Source organism: Filicampus tigris, chromosome 6, assembly GCF_054856515.1.
Source record: "Filicampus tigris isolate MCC_2025a chromosome 6, RoL_Ftig_1.0, whole genome shotgun sequence".
NCBI lineage: Eukaryota > Metazoa > Chordata > Actinopteri > Syngnathiformes > Syngnathidae > Filicampus > Filicampus tigris.
In genome coordinates this window covers 5,021,271-5,044,058 of record NC_141222.1, presented here as the reverse complement: position 1 = coordinate 5,044,058, position 22,788 = coordinate 5,021,271, and the positions used below count along the sequence as shown (strand labels likewise).

The following is a 22,788-nucleotide window of genomic DNA, read 5'->3' as shown; positions in this document are numbered from 1 at the left end:
ACCGATATTTGGAGCCGATAATAGAGATAGATGATATGGGTTTTTTTCAGGGCCAATACCGATACCGATTATAGTAGTCAAGGTGACCGAGAACTGACGATATTCATTTTCCGTAAAAAAAATAGGCATAAAAAAAAAAAAAATCTTAACTTTGTTGAAACGTCTTTAAGCATTTGTTTATTGAACAATTTTTCAGATTTGCATAATGTTGATTTTTTTTGTATTATTATTATTACAAGACATTTTTTTATAGTATACATTTTTGTTCTCAAACTCTAACAAAAAATTCAGGGAACACCCAGGGCTGTCAGCAATTATCGGCACCGTTAATCGGCGTATCTCTAGTATTTAGTATTTGTATAACTGGTGAGACTTCCTCACTTGATTTATGTAACTTTTAGCAAGAGATTTACAGAGTATATGTTGGTATGGAACTTTTAGTTTTGGCTTAAAACTAAAAGTTTTGGCTAGTTTTGATTTAAAACGTCGTCAGAAAAAGAAAAGTATCCACAAACAGTACAGAAACAAAGTATTTGTACTGTCCATCACTGGTCATGAGGAACTAGACATCATGTCTAATTGTCTTGTTGCCAGCTGCTGATCAAGCGAGGAATGCTTTCTTCCCGCTCGCACGCGCATGCGTGCACACACACACACACACACCCTTACACGCACACACACACACCCACACCCACACACAGCCCTTCCTCCTCCTGCCTCAAAATTCCCAAGAAGAAGAAAGGCCTCCAAAGTCACGGCAGCGAGCAGTGGCCATGAGGTTTGAGGAAATCCTGGACGATGTCGGCGGCTTCTCCTGCTTCCAGTTCTTGGTTCTGAGCATCCTGTGCCTCCCGCGGGCCATCCTGCCGCTCCATTTCTTGCTGCACAACTTTGTGTCGGCGACACCAGCGCACCGCTGTGCCCCCGGGCCGCCGACCCCAGACTTGACCCCGCCGGAGGCTGGCAGTAAGAGCTCATGCAGCATCCACGACGGTCTAACGGGCGGCAACCTGACCCGGGAGAAGAACTGGACCGGCCTTTGTCCTCACGGCTATGTCTACGACCGATCTGAGTTCAGCTCAACCACCGCCACCGAGGTGAGCCAAAGTCCAACTCTGCCGCTTTGAACCTACTTGATCAAATCTTGACCAAGTTTTGATCAGGCTGTAATTAAGGCTTGCCCCAGCATATACAAGGTCTTGAACAAGTAGTGAGTGCAGCTTGACTGGGTCCGGATCAATTCTTCTATTCTGTCTGTGTGCGTGCAGTGGGACCTGGTGTGCGAGGACCGTGGACTAAATCAAGTGCTGGCGACATATTTCTTCCTGGGTGTGACCTTTGGCGCCATCCTGTTTGGACATCTCTCTGACAAGTAAGTTAGCAGATGGGAAAGTCACAACAAAGCGGCAAGTCTTCTCCCTTGTCGTGTGTGACTCTTGTAAATAAGCATGAAAATGAGGAAGCAGGCAAGAAATCCTTTAGCTTCGCCCATTTTCCCATGCACCATCATGCCTGCCTTCTCGGAATCCCTCAAGGTGGGTGCTGGCCACCAGACTAGCGGCCCAGTGGGGAATGGCAGTTGCTTGTGCTCCGTCCTGGGGCAGGACCGCGCTGGATGACTGCCGTCCACGCGTGCGGCCGGCCAAGGGTCACGAACACTGGCAGTTATTTGTCAATTTTACTCAAGTGTTCCCCAAGGGCCTGGAGGCAGAAGCCAAGTCGTCAAGAAAAGGCTGGCTTTGGAAAATTCATGTTGCCATCTGGGGAACCCACTTTGTTTTTTTGTTGTTGTTTTATTTACCAACACTTCCGTCTTTGTTAGTCAGGGCGCTTCTTTGTTTGGCTATGGTTCCATCACATGATAGTCAGGGCTGTAGTCAAGTCCATCTTTATCGAGTCCAAGTCAAGTCCGAGTCACAAAGTCCATATGAGATCAAGAGTAAACCTTAAGACAGAAAAATATTCTTTTCATGACCTGTAAATGAGAGAAATGTCATTGTGCTCAACTCTCTTCTTAGATGGCATGGACGCCATTGCTTGATTATAGGTGTGTGCAGATAAACAGCAACCATTTCAAAAACAATGTTGCTTTATTAAAGCGTAAATCAACACATTTTTTTAAGAATATGTTCTATGCAGGCCCACTAGTTGAAACACAGCATTCTGATTAATATTGAAAATCCACCCGTTTTTAGCCACTTCTGTCGACTGAAAAGGACATAACTCACCCTCAGGGCTCAGATAATGACCACTCATAGGTCAGCTTCAGAAAACAGGTGAGCCGTATATTAATGATAATATAACAGTCCCTCCAGGATTTAGCGGGCATTTTATGTGATTGTTGTAATCTAAAAATGCCTGATTTCGTGGGCAATTTTCCTAAAAGTTTTGTTCTCAAAACCTCTTTGTTTACAATCAAGCAAAGTTTTTATACAAGGGGATTTTAACAAAAAGATGTTTGAAAAAGCAACAGATATTTACAAATGTGTATATTCTTTCTTGAAAAAAGATATTTAGCACACAGCAGCCGGTGTTTAATTAAATATGACGGCAACAGTATTTTTCTCAATGTGGCACCTTGGTGCTTCTTCTTCTTTCTGGTAGATTGCAGCTAAATATTTTTTTTTAAATTGACGATAACCCAGATTGGGTCCTCTATTGATAATTGACGACTTTCTCTCTCAGGGATCGTCTCATAGCTGGGTGCTCACAAACAGACAGTGGGATGGTGATAGCTTCACAGATCTGACAAGTAAGCGGAAACCTTTAGCGCTCTTAAGACTTGTTCCCCAACTGCGTGCCTTGATAAAAAGTAATATCACCTGTACCGTGAAATAACTACAGGTGGGCAAGATATCAAATGTTCAAAACAATTTGTGAATGTTGTTAGGAGCATGTGAAAACATGTAATAGTACATTTACAATCACTTTTAGTGTGATTGTCAGACAGTACCATATTGTAACATTTTGTACACAAGGAAGTTAGTGATGCTTCTTCAGCTGATCATTTTCCACATATTTTAAATTTGTTTGATGAAGACAGATTTAATGATTGATTTACGTCAGCATATTGCCCAACTCTAGCCTTAATCACACTTTATTCGCATACACATTTAAATAACTTTTTCTTAATTCGGTCTGTGCTCTCTTCAATCGCCTCTGTGAGGATTTGTAGAGACTAGCGTGTGATGTTTCTTTCAAAATTTTTCACGTGTAATTGGAACAATACAGTTGTGAAGTGTTTATCGATGGATGACTTTCTTTTATAATTTATCATTACACTGCATTCAGAACAAAATAGTTTACCCTTGCTTTTGTGCAGGAGGTCCGGATATTGGTTTGCATGGTCCTATGCCGTGTTTTTAGTTGGTAAATGCTTAGTGTTTTCTCCGCTCCACGTGCCCCATCGTCTGAAACAGCATGTAGGGATTTTCCTCTTCGTGAATTTAGCTCCCCCTCTATTTCCAGTAGGGCGCCGCGGAGCCATTTCAGACAAAATAACCCCCAACCTTACATGAAATATTCATTTTTAAAACGTAGTTGTTGCAGGAAAGTTGCAGTGTTTAAACAAAGTTGAGGGACGTTAATAGTTGCGATCGCAACTTCGCAAAATCCCGGAGGGACTGATGCAATCATATTATTACAATATTAATCATATTGCCTTGTTTCAACTAGTGAGCCTGCAAAGAACATATTCTTGAAATAAATATGTTTGGGTTGACTTCCCATTTAAGGGCGGTCGACCTCGGAGGGGAGACAAGTAGGAGATTAGGCACCGGGGAACGGCAAACTGCACCGAGCCGTAAAAGGCGGCTACAAAACGGCACCAAACTCAAAGCGTGAATGAAATGAACATGAACGCATCACTGCAGCAGGCTATTGCTTCTCCGATTCCTTCGCCGCCAGGTTAACCAATCAGTTTGCTATTTTGATCATCTGAAAAACATTATTTCACATTTCTTTTGAAGGAGGACATTCATTTTCAGGAATAAAAACATTGTTCGACTTGGTTGAGTCGCTAAAAATATTGTCCAATGGTAAATCCATTGGCCGAGTCCGAGACAAGTCTATGTCAAATACCAAGGAGTCCGAGTCGAGTCTGAGATGACAAAAAAACGTGTTGAGTCCTCAAACTGGAGTCCGGACTCGACACGGTTTTACTACAGTTTTGGTCACTGTTCAGAGTCAAATGACATGAGAGCGGTTGCCTTTCCCCGCACATCAAGATTTTTGCCAGGTAAATATTGAAGCACTAAAGGTGGTCGGCTTGCCCTGTTTTGGACCTAATTATTGGGACAAATCCACTCTTAACACACCTCAGACATATGGATCATCTTATAGGACAATCTTTGAACATAGTCGTCCGTTTGAGAACATCTCGATTGTCTTGATGTGTGTACCTGATCTTAGAGTCGACATGCAATTTAGCGTTCGCTAAATCTTTGGGCTCTCACTAAATCAGACCCATTGTCGTCTGTCCTTTTCAAAATGTCGGCAGATGAAATGGTCATCTTCATGTCTGCAGGTTTGGCCGAAAGATGATGTTGGTAGCGGCGTTGGCGGGCACCGCAATGTTGGGCACCACCTCGGCTTTCTCCAGTTCTTACGCCATGTTCGCCGTATCGCGTGCGCTGAGCGGCATGACATTGAGCGGCATGTCCATCATCGGCACGGTTCTGGGTGAGCAACACTGGCTTTGCACTCCTTGTCCCGAGTGTTCACCGCTCGTGTCTCTCAGGCATCGAGTGGACGGATGTGAAGCATCGCACCTTGACGGGCACACTCATCAGTTTGTCGTGGACTGCGGGCAATATGCTGCTGGCCCTGCTGGCCTACGCCATCCGAGACTGGCGCCATTTGATGCTGGCGGTGACGGCACCGTGCATTCTGGCTTTGCTCAGCTGCTGGTAAGTCAGAAGCGCATCCACGGGGCCCAGATCAAGCCACCCTTAAACACGCTCCGTCGCCCTCTAGGTGGCTACCAGAGTCGGCCCGCTGGCTTCTGGCCAACGGCAGGACCGCCGAGGCCCGTGAGTGCCTGCTTCGCTGCGCCAAGATGAACCAGAAGAATGCCAGCAGACTGAAGCCGGAAGTAGGTGTCACCACGCGTGTACCTTCCTGCGGTAGTTTCACATGAAAAGCCCCCTCTTGTCGCAGATCTTGGAGGAGGCGGCATCCAACGTGGCCATTGAGTCTCATTCCTACCTGGACCTACTCAAAACGCCAGAGCTGAGGAAGATCACGCTGGTCTCCGGAGTCTTCGGGTTTTCCGCGGCCTTGCTGTACTACGGTATCAGCTTCAGGATCTCGGGCTTCGGCGTCAGCATCTACCTCACGCAGTTAATCTACGGTGCTGTCGAAGCGCCAGCCAAAATCCTGGCCTACTTTGTTCTGGACTGGATTGGGCGACGCAACGGTCAGGCGGGATTTCTGATCGTGACGGGAGCGCTCGTAGCCATCAACGCGGCCATTCCGCTTGGTGAGGGCGAGCAGCAGACTAAGCAGAATGAAGCTGGTTCTCGAGCACGGATTTTCCATTTGTTTTTTAGACTTGGCCGTGCTTCGGACCTGCGTGGTCGTGGTGGCGAAGGGCTTCTCTGAGGCGGCGTTTACCACGGTTTTCCTCTACTCGGCCGAGCTTTTCCCCACCGTCCTTCGGTAAGACTGCCGAGCCTAACTCCTTGAGTCGGCTTGGTCGCCTTCACATCAACCTACAGCTAGCTTCTGGGACACAGAAGCTCGGTTGTTGTTATCCTTTCGGCTTTTCCCCCTAGGGGTCGCCACAGCGAATCAAGTGCACGCACGTATTGGGTAAAAAAAACAAAAAACGCTTTCTTTGTTATGTTAGCCTTGACATAGCTTCTCCAATCGAGGTCCAGAAAGTCAAAACCCTAGCCACAGTTTGGCTTTAGCTACAAGTGCGTGTTTGTTTGTTTGTTTGTTTATTGAACATATAAACAGACAACAGAAAGACAATCAAAATACAAGATTAAAAAAAACATAATAAAGTAAGTAAATAATAATAATAATAAGAAGAAGAAGAAGTAGAGATGACATAACTGTTCATCATTAAACACAGTTGTATGTTCAAGAGGGAGTAGGAAGAAGTAAAGAACTTATCAATTCCTACCCCTTGGTCTGTGTATTTTGACTTCCAATTTCAAATGAATATAATAATTGTCCATTTAGATAGTGTGTCACAACAAGAAAAGGGGAAAAAGTCATATATAAACCTACTCATACATGCAACTACACTTACACTGGGGAAAAATGCCTACATACATACAGTATAGAAGCACACACTGACATTTATATATCAATGTACTCTCGTACTCATAATCAATTTATCATTACATTATACTCAATCTAACACGTTTCCAAAAATGACGGCATTTGGGCAATTTACCGATTTATATCTGATTTATATAATTTTTTTTTGTACTTTACTTTTGAACTTGTTTTTGAACACACAAAGTGATTCACACCTTTTCAGGTCAATTTCTAAATTATTCCACAAATTAACATCTCTTACAGAAACACGTTTGCTTGCTTGTTTGTTCTTGTCTTAGATTTTTTTGTAGAGACATGTTTCCTTAAATTATAGCAGCTTTCTCTAATTTCAAACAGCTTCTGAGTATTGTGGCAGAGCAGGTTATTGTGAACTTTGTGCATGATTTGTGCTGTTTTAACCTTGACCAGATCATAAATTTCCGTGTTTAATTTGATAAATAGTGGATTTGTTGGTTCGGTATACTTTGATTGATTTATAATTCTAATTGCTATTTTTGTAGTTTGAAAAGAGGGAGGGTATTTGTTTTTTAGGCATTTTCCCATATTTCCACACAATAGGTCAGGTATAGTAGTAATAATGAGCAATATAATGTGTATAATGACTTCTTATTCAGGACATCCTTGGTTTTGTACAGAATCCTAATGATTTTTTACATTTTACTTTTGACATTATGTATATGTGACTTCCAACATAATTTTGCATCAATTACTACTCCAAGGAATTTATTTGTATCCACTCTTTCTATTTCAATTGAATTTACCTTAATTTTGACTTGATGTTTTGTTGGTCTAGTGCCAAAACCAATTAACTTTGTTTTGTTTAAATTTAGTGATAAATGATTTATGTCAAACCAATGTTTTAATATGTTCAATTCATTTTCCACACTAGTCAGAAGCTGGTTTAAATTTTCTCCAGAGCATTAGAGAGTTGTAATCAGTAAGCAATCGCAATCAGTAGAATTTATTTTTTATGTTCTTACAATATTTAATACCTCTCTATCATTTACAGCTCTAAGGAACAGCGGAGGAGGTTTTTTATGTAATTATCTATTTCAAATGTGTTTCTTGGCTCAGAAATTTCTTTTGCTAGATTTCTACTAATATTGACAAAATATTGATTAAATTCATTAGCTATTGCAGCAATTTTATCAATAACAGTATTTGTATCTTTTATCAAATATTCTGGATAATCTATTTGTCACGTGAGGATCAGGATTTGGACCCATACGCAGGTATGACATGGAAGTTGAAGAGTAAAAAGTCTTTATCAACAAAAATACAAAGTAACAACAGAGATTAAGACTGGAAGAGAGTTTGCATCCTCACTGAGAAACCCACACCCATACCCACATAGTTTTATAACACAGAATGCCTATTGTCATGTACTGTCGGGCAATTGTAAAACTCTGTGATACGATGAGAAATCCTATTTCTTTTGTCAATATTCCAGTAGGTTTGTGCCAAACATTCCCAAGAGACTCAATGATTTTGCCCTAAACAAACAACAAAAATAGTCACTGCCATTTTTGAGTTTAGTTTTTAGTTAGAAAAAAAATGATGAAAATATTTAACATTTTCATTATGGTTTTATTATTTATTTATTTTAAAGTGTTTTATTGGTTAACAAAATAGAATACAAAAATACATATAAAGATAGCTGGAGTATGTAAAAGTGTGGTATAATATATATATATATATATATATATATATATATATATATATATATATATATATATATATATATATATATACATACATATATATTATATAGGTATAGTGCTGTCAAGCCATTAAAATATTTAATCGTAGTTAACTATTAGTTAATCGAATATTTCATTTATTGTAAAAAAAAATTTCTGTGACATTATTTTCTTGAATTTTAATACCCTTGACACGAATAAGAGGATTGATTTTCTTATGCAAATACTTTATTAAAGCGAAGTCAACCCAAACATTATTCTTTAAGAATATGCTCCATGCAAGCCCAATAGTTGAAACACGGCATTCTGTTAAATATTGCGTTTGTGGAATAAGAGTTAATCCACCTGTTTTTAGTCATCACCGGGGGCGGCCATTTTGTCACGTCTTTCGACTGAAAATGATATCACAGTTGCTCAGGACTCACGTAACGACCAATCACAGCTCACCTGTTTTCTGAAACTGAGCAATGATTGGTCATTATTTGAGCCCTCAGCGCATCTGTGATGTAATTCTCAGATGTCAGAAGTGATAAAATGGCCGACCCTGAGATGGTCAAAAATAGATGGATTTTACAACTTAAAACTCAAATTCCACAAACAAAATACGAATCAGAATGCCTTGTTTTAACTAGGGGGCCTGCATAGAACATATTCTGGAAAAAAATATATTTGGGTTAACTTCCACTTCAATTGAAAAAACAAGCATTGGATTCAACTCACGCAAACAGACCCCCAGCCCTTTAAAACGCACACACGTGCACGCGCAGACACAATCGGGCGACTTGTTGCACGAGAGAGAGAGAGAGAGAGCGAGAGAGAGATAGAGATAGGTGAATTAGACGCAACATAACACTGTCCTGCCATGTCGGTTCCCTTTGGCAAGGAAGACGCCAGAAGAAATACATAAAGTCAAATCTATATTGTAACCCGCCATACCACGGCCTCCGAAGATAAGAAAAAACAACATTTGAGCGTTACACTTCCAACAATGTACGTCACGACTATCATCGCGGGGCAGGCCGAGCAATTCATCCTCATTGTCAATATTTTGAAGCAGATGTAATGCCTCCTCTACTCTAAAGCTTTTTTTTTAAATATACATGTATAGATCGTGGTGACCAGCAGCTGCTGGTTAATATGGAAACCTTAATCACGCGCTAAAAAAATTGACGGCGTCAAAAGGGGGTTGGATTAACATAGAGAATAGCACGCTAAATTGACAGCCCTAATATAATATATATATATATATATATATATATATATATATATATATATATATATATATATATATAGAGAGAGAGAGAGAGAGAGAGAGAGAGAGAGAGAGAGAGAGAGAGAGAGAGAGATAGATAGATACACACTGTATGTACTGCACCTCCCAAAGAGCAGAATTCTGTTTCAAAATTACAGTACACATCCATAAACAGATTTTTAAACCTGAATGTATTGGGTATTTTTCTTCTCTATCACTATATTCACAAATACCAGTAAGAAATAAAAAACAAACTGTTTTAACTTCTCTCAGAGAAGGGAGGGGAAAAAACTAATGTTCCCCTGTGATCAGAACAGTGAAAATATAATTACGAATCGTAGCCTGTGGAACACAAAATAGTGTGGTACTTTAGTTTAGACTAGTTCTAAAATGCTGCCTCTTTCTCATTTCACCCATAGCAATATCGGTTCCCATCCCCAGTAGCACAGAGTAATTGCCACATTTACAGAAGAATGGTTTCAACCTCTTGGCTTGCCTTTTGGTCATGGGAATTAGAACATGCAAATTGCTGGGCTGGGCTATTCACACCTGCCAAAGGATGTGAATTCAAAACTAATCCAGCCGCTTGGTTTACCTTCAGACTCAAAAGATAGTAAAGCCAAATGGCTGGGCTTTAGACTTTCTAGTGTTAGGCCTTTGTACTTTCTGGTGACTTTGGTTAATGGAAAATGTTTGTCATACAAGGAGATTATGGCGGACTGTAATGCATCCTATGCCAAATTTGGGTCTTGGTTTGACTAGACCTCGGACCAGTTTTGATTTTTAAGGTCCAACTTAAAAGCTGCAATGGAACATTGAGTTTTTTTGTCTTATTAGCTTGATGATAGCCATGACCTAAACCAAGCTGGTTTGATTGGACAGGCAGTGTGGAATGGGTTACACTTCCTGCCTGTGTCGCATCGGGAGCTCGGTGGCCCCGATGATCATGCTGCTGGAGGACGCTTGGTGGTTCCTGCCGCCGCTCATCTTTTCCACCACGGGAATAATCAGCGGCGCGCTGGTCTTCTTGCTGCCCGAGACCCTCAACGTGCGCCTGCCTGAGAACATTCTGGACATAGAGGAGGGAAGGTAGGGTTTCCCTCGCATTGCTACAGTCCAAAGACAGCAGCACACATTGAAACAAGTCCTTTTCTTGGTCTTCAGACACAGGAATTCAGAGCCTGACCACCAGTCTCTTAGTCTGGAGATGGAGGCGCCGGCGCACGATTAGCCTGCTGGCATTCCGAGACCAATCCAAGTGGCGGAGGATCGACACTTTTGATTGGCTGACACTCATTCCCGTTTGATTTGGAACATGTTTGACTCTTTAAAATAAAAACACAACCTGAAAACAGCAGCAAAATCCCTCTCGCATGAAAATAAATAATCTAATTCCTCTTCCCGTCACGACATGTATGCACGAGATTGAAAGCAACTCCTTCTTCCACGCACACATGCATGTCACGTTTCATCAAATATGCAATTTGAATGAGTACAGGCAACACAGCACTTTGTTACTGTTGTTATTCTGCACACTGACATACTCACTTGACGTTGTTGCAACTTGATTGTGTCATGCTGAGCAGTTAACAGTTGAACCGAGATTATTTTGCACTAAAAGTCAGGGAGTTGTCCATTTTAGTTGACACTTTGGTTTCATTTAGCATAAATGCATCCGAAATCAGAGTGAGTTGTTCGTAGTTTATCCATTATCCAAAGCACTCATCCTCACGAGGGTCACGGGAGTGCTGCCCAGCTGTCTTCGGGCGGTAGGCGGGGGACACCCAGAATTAATTGTTTGCCAGCCAATTGTTTAGGTTCTTTTTAAACTTCAATTCTCCATTGCAGACCCTAACCCAAATAAACAAAAGCTCTTTTATCAAAGTTATACATCATTGGCTCAATGGAAATGTTATGTATCAAAAGTGGCATTGATTGCTTGCTATCGGAGATGCTCGTACTGTTATCAGACTAAAAAAAAGTGGTGTTGAACATCTTTACCGATAATAATATGTAAGACTTTCCATCTGGGAAACACTCTGAGCTTGATGAAGGTGGGTGAAGGTCATGCGCCAACTTGTTAGCTTGTTTGTTACCTTGTTTGGTGGCGCTCGGCCACCGGCGCACTGATAAGCCCCTCGCTCGGCAGCCATCTTTAGAACTTTATCTCCTCACTTAAGTGCCCTTATCACGGCCCCCGACCAGACCCCGTCCCCGTTGCATCCTCGTCGCCGTCCATTCCGAATGGCAGCGCAAACATGTGAGCGTTGTGTTCACTGAGGTTCTTTGCGGTACTTGTCTTTTTGCGCAATTATGAATGCTCTTGTTTTGTTTTCAAGCTTTCCATAATGAGAGGAGATTTTTTGAATTGTGATTCTATCTTCTGGAAGTGACAAACGTGGGCGGGAATTCTCCTTTGGCTCCGCCTAAAGACATCACCCGCGTGTGGGGTCAGTCGGCTGTTTCAGTCTCCGTCAGCTTCTCGTCGACTTCACATCCTCTCTTCTTTATCGACTCTGTTCGTGTTTTTGTGAAAAAAGCATTTTGCCTTTTTCAACATTTTCATCCAAAACCCTGAAAGGTTTGGAAGGTAAGTTTGCCCGAAGTAATCATTACAAAGATCAAATCAACTTTTAATCAAAACTCGGAGATAACTTGTCAGTAAAGGGCAATTAAAGCCAAGAGGCAAAACTTCCTGTTCTATTTGAAATGTGCATCTCTTCTCTATCAGATGCTGTTCACTTCAACCTAAGAAGTATTTCTTTGAAAAAATACATTCCAAAGCAAGCATCTACTGGCTTCTTTTCCCTGTGGCAAGAGTGCGAATTTGCGGTCATGTGATGTATGTTCCGCTTTATATATGAAGAAAAGCGTCCAGTTTGTAAGTATTGAGCAACGACGAGCTATGTATTCCATTTCATGACATGGACGGTACGAATGCGACAAAAAAAAAAGCAAAAAGGAAACGTCATCAAGTCCACTACATGTACTGGATTTCTTTTTGCAGAACTTGAAGTGCGACATTTTTGGTCTTTGCTACATTTTCTCTGATGGCCGCCGCATGCTTTCAGTCTCGGGATCGAATGAGTAAATCCCTCGCTCTTTCTCAAACTCTGTCAGCCGACAATTCGTACAACGGAGTTGCCCTTTGATGCCATTTCCTGTCTGCAGTGGAGGACCATTTCGCCTGACATGGCGCCCTCCCTCCTATTTGATGATACTCGGTTGAATTATCAATTATTCATAATATTATTCACGTTCATATAATTATTCATAAAGTCTAAAGTGTAATCAATATTTTCGTAGTCATAAGTGTGTCTTCGTAGTTGGAACCACATAACTGCTTTATTTTTTTTGGTCATATGCATTAATGTGTCTTTGCATCTGGCAGGCTAGCGGAGGAGCGCTAACATCTCGCAATGCATCAAGCCACGACGTGGTCATTGTCACTTGTTCTGTTGGCCCCGGTCTTGGCTGAAGCGGGGAGCTCCGCCGCCACCGGCCTGAACACCACGCTGCACAATGACACCAAATGCAGCGGTGGCACCAGGTGCAAGGATGGCGTCATCTTGTCGCCGTGGCGACCGGAGGACCCCGGCCTCCCAGACCGCATAGCCAGGGCCACCATTTATTTTGTGGGCTTAGCGTACATGTTCCTGGGCGTGTCCATCATCGCTGACCGCTTTATGGCATCCATCGAGGTCATCACGTCTCAAGAGCGACAGATCACCGTAAAAAAATCCAACGGGGAAAAGTTCACGACCACCGTGCGTATCTGGAACGAGACTGTGTCCAACCTGACTCTCATGGCGCTGGGTTCATCCGCTCCGGAAATCCTGCTCTCCGTTGTGGAGGTTTGCGGTCACAACTTTGACGCCGGCGAGCTGGGGCCCAACACCATCGTGGGAAGCGCCGCCTTCAACATGTTTGTTATCATCGGTCTTTGCGTTTACGTCATCCCCGACGGAGAGACCCGCAGGGTCAAGCACCTACGAGTGTTTTTCGTCACAGCCACCTGGAGCGTCTTCGCCTACACGTGGCTCTACCTCATCCTGGCCTACTTCTCTCCGGGCATCGTGGAGATTTGGGAAGGGCTTCTGACACTCTTCTTCTTTCCTGTTTGCGTCAGCTTTGCATACGTGGCCGACCGCCGCCTCCTGTTTTACAAGTATGTGTACAAGCGCTACCGAGCCGGGAAGCGCAGGGGGGTGATCATCGAGACCGAGGGTGAGCCGGAGCCTCCCTCCAAAGCCCACGTGGAAAACACATCCTGCGATCGGAACCCGTTTCATGCTGAGCTTGGCTTTGAGGTGTCGGTGGAAGACAGCCAAGCAGGGATGCTGAAGCATTTGAAACTGAAACATCCGGTCGAGGAGACGGAGCAGATAATGGATCAAGCCTTCTGCTGTGATTCAACACAGCAGGAGAAGAGTCATATGTTCTACCACTGCAATGCCTCGCAGACAGTGACAGGGACCGGCATTATCCCGAAGAACGAGTTGGCCGCCGACCCACACCAGGTTGTCCCTCATTGCGACTTCACGCCCCAAATGTCCGGAAGTGATGGGTCTGCTAAGGTGTTCTTCCACCCGGCGACGTACCAGTGCTTGGAGAACTGCGGCAGCGTTGCACTGAACGTGCGTCGAGCTGGAGATCTGAGTTCAACTGTCACTGTCGACTTTCAGACGCAAGATGGCACTGCCAAAGCCGGCTCGGATTTCTGCTTCACAAAGGGAACGTTGGTGTTCCGAGCCGGCGAGACACAGAAGGAAATCCGTATTGACATTGTTGACGATGATATCTTTGAGGAAGAGGAGCACTTCCTGGTCCACTTAAGTGGCGTGAGGGTGGTTTCAGCTGGCGGCATAGAGGCGATGGACGGGGATAGCTCGATGGGTCTGGCTTTACCCTGCACAGCCACGGTCACTATCTTTGACGATGACCACGCAGGCGTCTTCACCTTTGAGGAGCCCACAGTGACCGTGAGCGAGAGCGTTGGTGTGATGGAGATTAGGGTGGTCCGGACCTCTGGGGCTCGTGGAGCGGTCGCCGTGCCATACAGAACCATCGAAGGGACCGCCAAAGGCGGCGGGGAAGACTTTGAGGACACTCACGGCGTCCTGGAGTTTGACAACGATGAGATCTGGTGAGTGCAAATTGCGTGAGAATCTGGAATGTGAATCCGGGTAACGAGACCAGACAACATGTTACTGCTAGTGTGTCCCTTTTGAGCCCGAATTGGCCACCCAATCAGCCGGCGAGTTTCTTCTTATAGTGGCAGCTTCATCATCACCATCGTCATGATCGTTCCTCTTCCTCTTTGTGTTTCAGTAAAACGCTTCGTATCAACATCATCGACGATGAAGCATACGAGAAGAACAAAAATTTTTGGGTGGAGATGGACGAGCCACGACTGCTGGAGATGAGCCGCAGGAAAGGTGGGGGTGCGGCCTTTCTTGCCTCTCACCTTACCCCTTATCCACTAAGCGCCTTTGCAAACCGCACAGCTCTGCTCCCGAGCAGGCAAATATCATGCGAACAAACGGCAACTCACTGACACTGGACTTAAGGAGAATAAGTCTATTGAAAAGCCTTGTTGCATGAACCGATGACGCCTGCTCAGATGAGAGGCCAATACGGCTTCCAAAACAAACAGAGCAGTCCAGTTGCCATCCATTCAATGCCCCGAGAATGAAATGACAACATCCGTAAGGATGTCAGTTGGAAAGCTGCTTGTGGCCCTGGTCTGGGCTTTTGTCAAATTTGAAGGATTGATTCCCTCTTCTGTCAATCAGTGATTGGCATGACAGTTCTTTTCAGTGAACCGAATCATTAGAATCATCCATCCATCCATTATCTGTACCGCTTCTCCTCACAAGGGTCGCGGGGCGTGCTGGAGCCTATCCCAGCTGTCTTCGGGCAGTAGGCGGGGGACACCCTGAACTGGTTGCCAGCCAATCGCAGGGCACACAGAGACAAACATCCGCACTCACAATCACACCTAGGGCCAATTTAGAGTATCCACTCAACTTACCATGCATGTTTTTGGAATGTGGGAGGAAACCGGAGTGCCCGGAGAAAACCCACGCAGGCACGGGGAGAACATGCAAACTCCACACAGGGAGGCCGGAGCCGGGATCGAACCCACGACCTCTGAACTGTGAGGCGGACGTGCTAACCAGTCGACCACCGTGCTGCCTCATTAGAATCATTCATTCATTCATTCATTATCCATACCGCTTATCCTCACAAGGGTCGCGGGCGTGCTGGAGCCTATCCCAGCTGTCTTTGGGCAGTAGGCGGGGGACACCCTGAATTGGTTGCCAGCCAATCGCAGGGCACACAGAGACAAACATCCGCACTCACAATCACACCTAGGGGCAATTTAGACAGTCCAATCAACTTACCATGCATGTTTTTGGAATGTGGGAGGAAACCGGAGTACCCGGAGAAAACCCACGCAGGCACGGGGAGAACATGCAAACTCCACACAGGGAGCCCGGAGCCGGGATCGAACCCACGACCTCTGAACTGTGAGGCGGACGTGCTAACCAGTCGACCACCGTGCCGCCCTCATTAGAATCAGTTTATCAAAAATAACCGTTCAAAAGACTCCTTAAACGAATTGTTCACCCCCAGCACACAGACACCCTCCCCACACATACACACACAGCCCACCCACACACGAACACGCCACCTCTCCCCTGGTGCGGACGGAGTGAGTTTAAAGAGACACTTGATTTGGCTGAATATCAACACTTATATAATAGGTCTGCTTGAAAAAAATATGTCAGCACCAAAATTCACCACCTAAAAAAATCTGTAGTGATTTATGGGCTTTTTTGTGATGACGAAAGCAAGCGGGCGTGTGTTTTTTTTTTGTTCTCCACCTCAGGCTGTCAACGTCATCGCAGGGAGGCTTGATCTGTGTTGTTCCTTGTTTTGGTTTGTCATGTTCTGTTGTCACCTAGTGTCTGAGAGTGATTAATTGCCACTAAAATTCATTTGGACATTCCTACTCTTGTCCAATTCAAACTGTGAAAATAAAGCGGGCGGCACAATATTTAGTTTTTATTCACATCAAATGTGAGCTCCTATGAGGAAAAAACACTATCACCTCCACAAAGTCAAACATATTGTGCTGATCTTTTTTTTTTTTAATTACTGTAGGCTATAGAGTGGACAATACCAGTAATGTGTATATGAATTTTAGTGACGATCGTAGTTTTTGGACATTTAGCAAACGCTTTGTTATTTTCCCATAGCAGCCAAGCAGCCATGGCTGTTGGCTCCCGCTAGCTCCCGCGGCTAGGCGAGGCAGGATTAGCTCTCGATTGCTAACCATCCGAGTTAGCAGGAGATCAACTACTTACCGTCCATACATGAGGGCTCTTGTCTCGGACGAGCTGCCCGCTCATGCACTCGAGTAGGAGTTAGATCCACACCGCCACCGGTCAGCCAGTAGCCACTCACTATCACCGGCGCGGCGTGTGATCACTAATAAGTGAACGAGAATAGCAGTACAGTACGTTCACTCGCTGAATCGTTGGCGAACGGGAAATGGCAGCACGTTCACTCACTGACTCGTTCGTGAACGGGAAATGCAGTACGTTCACTCACTAACTCGTTCATGAACGGGAAGTTACGTCTCTGATTCATTCGTAAACGGGAAGTTACCTTACTGATTTCTTTGTGAACGCCAGTAGTGTGGCAGTATGTTCATAAAATCCCTCCATCTGACGCTGGCTGCCGATTGGTTGTTATCCATTACTTTTAAGGTTTGATTATACAGGAAACAAATGGATTTGGTGGCATTGGACATAATTGTTTTTCACAGGACAGTGACTATATGTTTATTGAACAATTTCAGATTTGCTTAATGATGATTATTATTACTATTAATGCTTGCCAATATACATCTTTGTTGTAAAATTCTAACAAAGTTCAGGGCGCTCCCATGGTCATCAGCATGTGTTCAAAAGTTAAATGAAAATGTAAACATTAGCGCCATATCGTTCTCCACAGTAACTAAAGTCCTCCAAAATTTCAAAATGACAGAAACGTTCGAACTTCACTTCTCATTGTTTTGATTTCAAACAAAAACAAAATGTGCAGAGTGTTCCCAGGGTCAGTAGAATCTCTTATAAAATTAACTGAAAGTTTTAATCAATAGTCACAGTTTTAAATTGATTTATTATCGGCCATTAGATTTTTGAAAAAGGCTGATGCAGATATTTATCAAAACACTGGATATCAGAGCCGATCTATCAGTGTATCCCTAGTATGAAGCTAAATATTGGCTCGGAGCATTTAGGTAGCTTTTAATGTAGTTTGGCCAATTAAAATAACATTTTCGTATACAGTATTTCATATATTAATTTTACTTATGAGACCGCATTAGCTAATTCACTGAGTATGTACATGACTTTTAGGTAGAGTAACCAGATCCAAACTCACCAGATATGGGACAGGGAGTATGCTTGTGGGGGACGGTGTGGGACGCAGCTGAAACTAGCAACGGACACCAAAAATGCATTCAACACAGCTTTTCAACTGTTCAGTCCCATATAATATAATAAACTGTAACAAAATAACAATTAGAGATCTACAAATAAAAACATAGAACACAGAATTGCAGTTGAAATTATCTGCAGTTACAAAAATACAACACAAACTGCTAGTAAAAAGGTAAATTTCTGAGACATTAATATCAATAGGACAGGGGCGGAGCCAGAATGTGGCTAATGGGTGGGCCTGGAAAAATCAGGGTGGGCCTGAATATTTCTCTCAGTGAGCGCAATCCTCTTATCCCGACACATCGTATATTCAAATAAAATGACAAACTGAATAATATGAAGTTCAGATCCTCCTTAGACAACCACAATTATGACATTCTTAATATTCAATACAATAAAAAAGAAAAAAACACAACGAAACACAAATTCAAAAATAATTTCATAATAATTTACAAAAAATGTAAAAAGTATAGTTTTTTTCATGAATCTCACTGGGTGGGCCTGTGTTCACCCAGGCCCACCCATAGCCCCACCCTTGCAATAGGAGCTCACAATAAAGACTGCCATTAGTCAGTCTTATCATATCTTGAGGTAGATGCACTTTAACAATAGTCACACACAATAAAACCTTGTCAAATCTCAAGTCAACAGAACATGACGTGTAGTAACAATTTACTGCAGTAACAAGGACAATCTTAACTAAGACACGCTACTACAACTACTGCAATTCAAATTATTTTCAAATGAAACAGCCACAGCATAAAATGAAAATAAAACAAGAAGTATATAAAAAATAATCAGGAGATAACAATACTGCAACTACAATAAATTCAGTTGTAAACAAACGTGTCCACCATAGCAGCATTTCCAGAAGCAAGGAAAGAACTGATGAAACACTTTAGGTTATGTCCATCACAACTCAAGTCTTTCAGTTTTCTCCAGAACAGCAACAGCAGCCACAAAGTTCACATATGAAGCTTTATCTGACTCGTCTTTCACTGGCTTCACCTACGGACATGTTCCCAGACCTTGTTGTAACTGCATTTCATTCTCTTTGTAGTCTTCTTACTTTCCTTAAGAGTCCTCCATTTTCATTAATTCATCACAAATTTCTGGAACGCGTCGCTAAAAAGCTTGTTTTTGGTAGGCGTACCTTTAAAAACAACCGCGGTATTGCCTGCATGTGCGCAGTTTGATTGACAGCATACCCCTGCCTCTCACAGGGGTTCACGCCCACCCGAACACCATACCCCCCTCCCCCCACACACACACACAGGCCAAGACCCGCACCCATAATAGCCTCCACTATGTGTTGTCTGCGCTCCTCACACAGGCGTTTAATAAAAAAACAAGATTTTAGACGCACGTTTGAAAATTGGTGCCTGCCGATCAGACATGCGGGACAGTGAGTCAATTTGCTAGATGCATCAAAAATCATTCAAATGCCGGACAGTCCCGCGCAAATCGGGACATATGGTCACCCTACTTTTAGGGAGTATTTTGGTAGTCAGAGGAGTATTTAGTGTTTGGTTCCTTAAGGAGGCTAAGACATGGGGCCATAGAATTTGGTATTGATATCGATCATTCGTGGGTAAATCAGAGTGGACTCCAAAGTTTTTACGAGAATGATTCGGTCCTAGATGTTATCGAATATTTGGAGAGAAAAACGAAACCCCAAAACACCCACGTTTGGTCTTTTGCCAGCCATCTTTTGCTCGGTTTGTGTGTCCAAATGAAAAGACTCAGCCCTTTACGTTTCCATCTGTTTTCTTTCCTGTTTTGTGGTCCACGTCCTCAGCCGTTCTGCTTCAAGAAGTCGGTAAGACACCTTTCATCTTACGTTCCCTTTTTTAAATATATTTTGGATATTTTTGAGTTTTGTTCTTTTTGTTTTAATGGATTTTTTTTGTCAAGCTCTCTGAGAAAATGAAGCTAAAGTGTGCTTTTTATCTCTTTCTTTTTCTTAGGTGGATTTTTTCTAGCAGGTGGGTCAAAGAATAAATATAGGAAGTATATCCTGTTCGCTAATGAGTAATGGCATGTTTTGTTTTGGTAGACACGCCACTATTGGGTAAGAGCACTTTTCATCACTGACGGGTTGGTCGTGGCCACCGGTCAAGCCAGATCTTGGTGCTTCTGTAGCACCAACTGGTCAGGTGTACCATGTGTCTTTTTCCCTTAACCTTTTCTTACCTCCTTTTTGTCACTACTCTCTCACCTTCTTCTCACTTCCTCATCACCATCTGACAGGCAAAGACCCGGTCTACAGAAAGCTCCAACAACAAGAAAAAACGAATCCCTCTTCCGTTATTACCATCTCAGGTACAGATTGTCCAGCGGTATGAACGTCCATCCGGGGGTCTTTCAGTGCAAGTGTATGTCTCTCAGAGGAAGCCGAGGACTCCGGGACAAAAGAGGAAGACGAGCGGCGTATCGCACAGACGGGTCGACCCATGTTGGGTGAATACGTCAAACTGGAAGTGGTCATTGAGGAGTCGTACGAGTTTAAGGTGTCACCTTCATAAAATCTTCTCGTCTGTATTGTCCAAACACATAAACAACTCGGCCTAGTCTTCCTGTTCGAGATTTCAATCATGCCAGACAATTGTTTGCATGTCTTGACATGACTGTGGCGGCGACGTGTGTGTGTCAGAGCTCAGTGGACAAGATTCTGAAGACCACCAGACTGGCCGTGCTGGTAGGAACGACGTCGTGGAGAGAGCAATTTGTGGAGGCCATCACAATCAGCGCAGGTAAACAATTCGATGAAGACCCTGCTAGAAAAAAAAAAAGCAGCATTGACCGGCATGGTTTTGGTGCTCGTGTCACCGGCAACACCAGCAGCAAAAGCAAAATAGTACAGCCAAGATTCGCACAGCCAAACCTTTGATCACAGGGGCAAGCCGCTCTATCAACTGAGCCACAGCAGGACCAGCGTGTTGCTGGCACACATGCTGGTGATCTCTGGTGTCTATCTGGTGTCGCCAGCTCCCAGCAGGGCAACAACAGCATGTTGCTCTTGCTATGTGGCCGCAGCTCACTTGGTAGAGTGGGTTGCCCCGTGACCCAAGGTTCGGCACTTTGGATCTTGGCTGCTTTTCTTTTGCTTTTGTGCTAGTCTTGCTAGTGACACCAGTAAGACCAGAAGCAAAAGCACAACAAAACTATGCTGGTCTATGCTGTTCTTTTTTTTTTAGCAAGAAATGAAGAAGTCCAGTCCGAAAATCGGACATGTCTTTGTTGTGTCTAGGCGATGATGAAGGTGACAGCAAGAAGCCGCCCTCTGCTCTGGACTACATTCTGCATTTCCTGACCGTCTTCTGGAAGCTTCTATTTGTGCTGGTCCCGCCCACCGACTACTGGAACGGCTGGGCATGCTTCACGGTCTCCATCGCTGTCATCGGCATCCTGACGGCAGTCATCGGGGACCTGGCATCGCACTTCGGCTGCACGGTGGGTCTGAAGGACTCGGTCACGGCCGTGGTGTTCGTAGCGTTGGGCACGTCAGTGCCAGGTAGGTGGTCACCCGCCCGAGGATCCACACTGCGTGAGGCCTTCACCAAATCCTGCGTCTTCCTCAGACACCTTCGCCAGTAAGGTCGCAGCCACCCAAGACCAATACGCCGACGCCTCCATCGGCAACGTGACAGGAAGTAACGCCGTCAACGTGTTCCTGGGTATCGGCGTGGCCTGGTCCATCGCTGCCATTTACCACTACTCCCAAAACCAGGTGTTCAAGGTGGATCCGGGAACGCTGGCTTTCTCCGTCACCCTCTTCACCATCTTCGCCTTCATCTGCATCGCCGTCCTCATCTATCGGCGCCGACCCGAAATCGGCGGAGAACTTGGTGGACCGCCGCTGGCTAAGACGGCCACCACTGGCTTGTTCTTCAGCCTGTGGTTGATGTACATCGTCCTGTCGTCGCTCGAGGCCTACTGCCACATCCAAGGCTTCTGACGCCGCCGCCTTCTCCTTCTCGAACAACTCTGGGAAAATGTGGATGGATGGAAGGAAGGACAGATGGAAGATGGACGGACAGATGATAGATGGATGGTTGGACGGACGACGATAGCATGATTGATGTGGAATTAAAGAAAATTTCCCAAAAACTTGATGATGAAACCCTAATCGTCATTATCATGTGATGCATGTTGAATATCAGTCCACAACAGAAATGAATAAAAACCTAAAGGTCATTCATTGGAGAAATGTTTTAATTTAATTTATTTTTTAAGGCAAGCAACAATCCATGTCAAAGTGATCAACACAATGGGCTACGAATGGCTTGAATGGTCAGTCCATCAGTTAGATGAATGAAGGGCCGGCCGGCACCACTGCCTTAGTCACGATAACGGGGCGGTACGGCTCGGTGCTAGAGTGGTGTTCTCCCAACCCAGAGGTTGTGGGTTCGATCCCCAGCCCTTGCCTCCATTTCCAAGTCTCCTTAAGCAAGATACAGAACCCTCAGTTGCTCCTGATGCTGCACCATCAGTAGGGCAATGTGAACTCAGGCTTAGTGCCTTAATAGGTGGAAAAGTGCTGTCCAAGCGAAAGACCATTTACCAAAACAGCGACCAACAAAGTTGTCGTATGGATGTGCCTTGGAGTCAAAAAAGAAATCGTGTTCCAGCCCAACTCTCTCGTTTGTGTTTGCGTGTTCCATGTTGCGTGTGTGCTGGTGCTTCGCTGAGAATCCCCAACTGCTCTTCCCAGACTGCTGGCCCTGCCCCGAGTGGACCCATCAATTAGGTAAAAGGGCCTGATGGCCCATTGGATCTCCACCAGCAGCACTCGTTATGGCCACCGGCTTTGAAAGGATTCTTTTGCTCTTTGAGCTGGTTGTCACTCAGTCAGTCTGGCTCTTGTCGGTTTTGTAGCGCTGTCAGGGGCTTAGCACCAAATTTGGGACCCCCTTACATCATGCACGTGAAGTTCAACACCATGACCTGACCGCTAAAGGCCTAGATAGACCAAACCAACGTCGGAGGTCGTGAAGCGTCGTGGCGTCTGAATGCGCCACAACGCTTG

The 22,788-nt window shown here is 44.3% G+C and overlaps 2 protein-coding genes across 16 annotated transcripts; both read left to right on the top strand.

Moving 5' to 3' along the window:
* Positions 1–761: 761 nt before the first annotated feature.
* On the top strand, positions 762–10,597 carry slc22a7a (solute carrier family 22 member 7a). Of its 2 annotated transcripts, XM_086033865.1 has the most exons (9): positions 762–1,097; positions 1,269–1,372; positions 4,526–4,680; positions 4,739–4,907; positions 4,975–5,092; positions 5,158–5,479; positions 5,550–5,658; positions 10,126–10,332; positions 10,408–10,597. In XM_086033865.1, exons 1-9 carry the CDS (start codon positions 774–776, stop codon positions 10,472–10,474), a joined length of 1,575 nt encoding a protein of 524 aa, XP_085889991.1. In that variant the 5' UTR covers positions 762–773; the 3' UTR covers positions 10,475–10,597. The 2 variants fall into 2 exon arrangements, with proteins under 2 accessions (XP_085889991.1, XP_085889992.1); XM_086033866.1 differs by lacking the exons at positions 10,126–10,332; positions 10,408–10,597 and having other exon boundaries at positions 5,550–5,662.
* A 1,124-nt stretch (positions 10,598–11,721) lies between these two features.
* Positions 11,722–21,717, top strand: LOC147145552 (sodium/calcium exchanger 1-like). 14 transcript variants are annotated; one of them, XM_086033187.1, is made up of 11 exons: positions 11,722–11,833; positions 12,635–14,389; positions 14,575–14,681; positions 19,558–19,578; positions 19,727–19,744; positions 19,816–19,830; positions 20,010–20,081; positions 20,148–20,269; positions 20,413–20,512; positions 21,010–21,273; positions 21,341–21,717. In XM_086033187.1, exons 2-11 carry the CDS (start codon positions 12,663–12,665, stop codon positions 21,715–21,717), a joined length of 2,823 nt encoding a protein of 940 aa, XP_085889313.1. In that variant the 5' UTR covers positions 11,722–11,833; positions 12,635–12,662. The 14 variants fall into 14 exon arrangements, with proteins under 14 accessions (XP_085889313.1, XP_085889314.1, XP_085889326.1 ...); XM_086033188.1 differs by lacking the exons at positions 11,722–11,833; positions 19,558–19,578; positions 19,816–19,830 and having other exon boundaries at positions 12,915–14,389; XM_086033200.1 differs by lacking the exons at positions 11,722–11,833; positions 19,558–19,578; positions 19,727–19,744; positions 19,816–19,830; positions 20,010–20,081 and adding exons at positions 19,683–19,696; positions 19,880–19,897 and having other exon boundaries at positions 12,915–14,389; positions 14,575–14,687; positions 20,177–20,269.
* Positions 21,718–22,788: the final 1,071 nt, after the last annotated feature.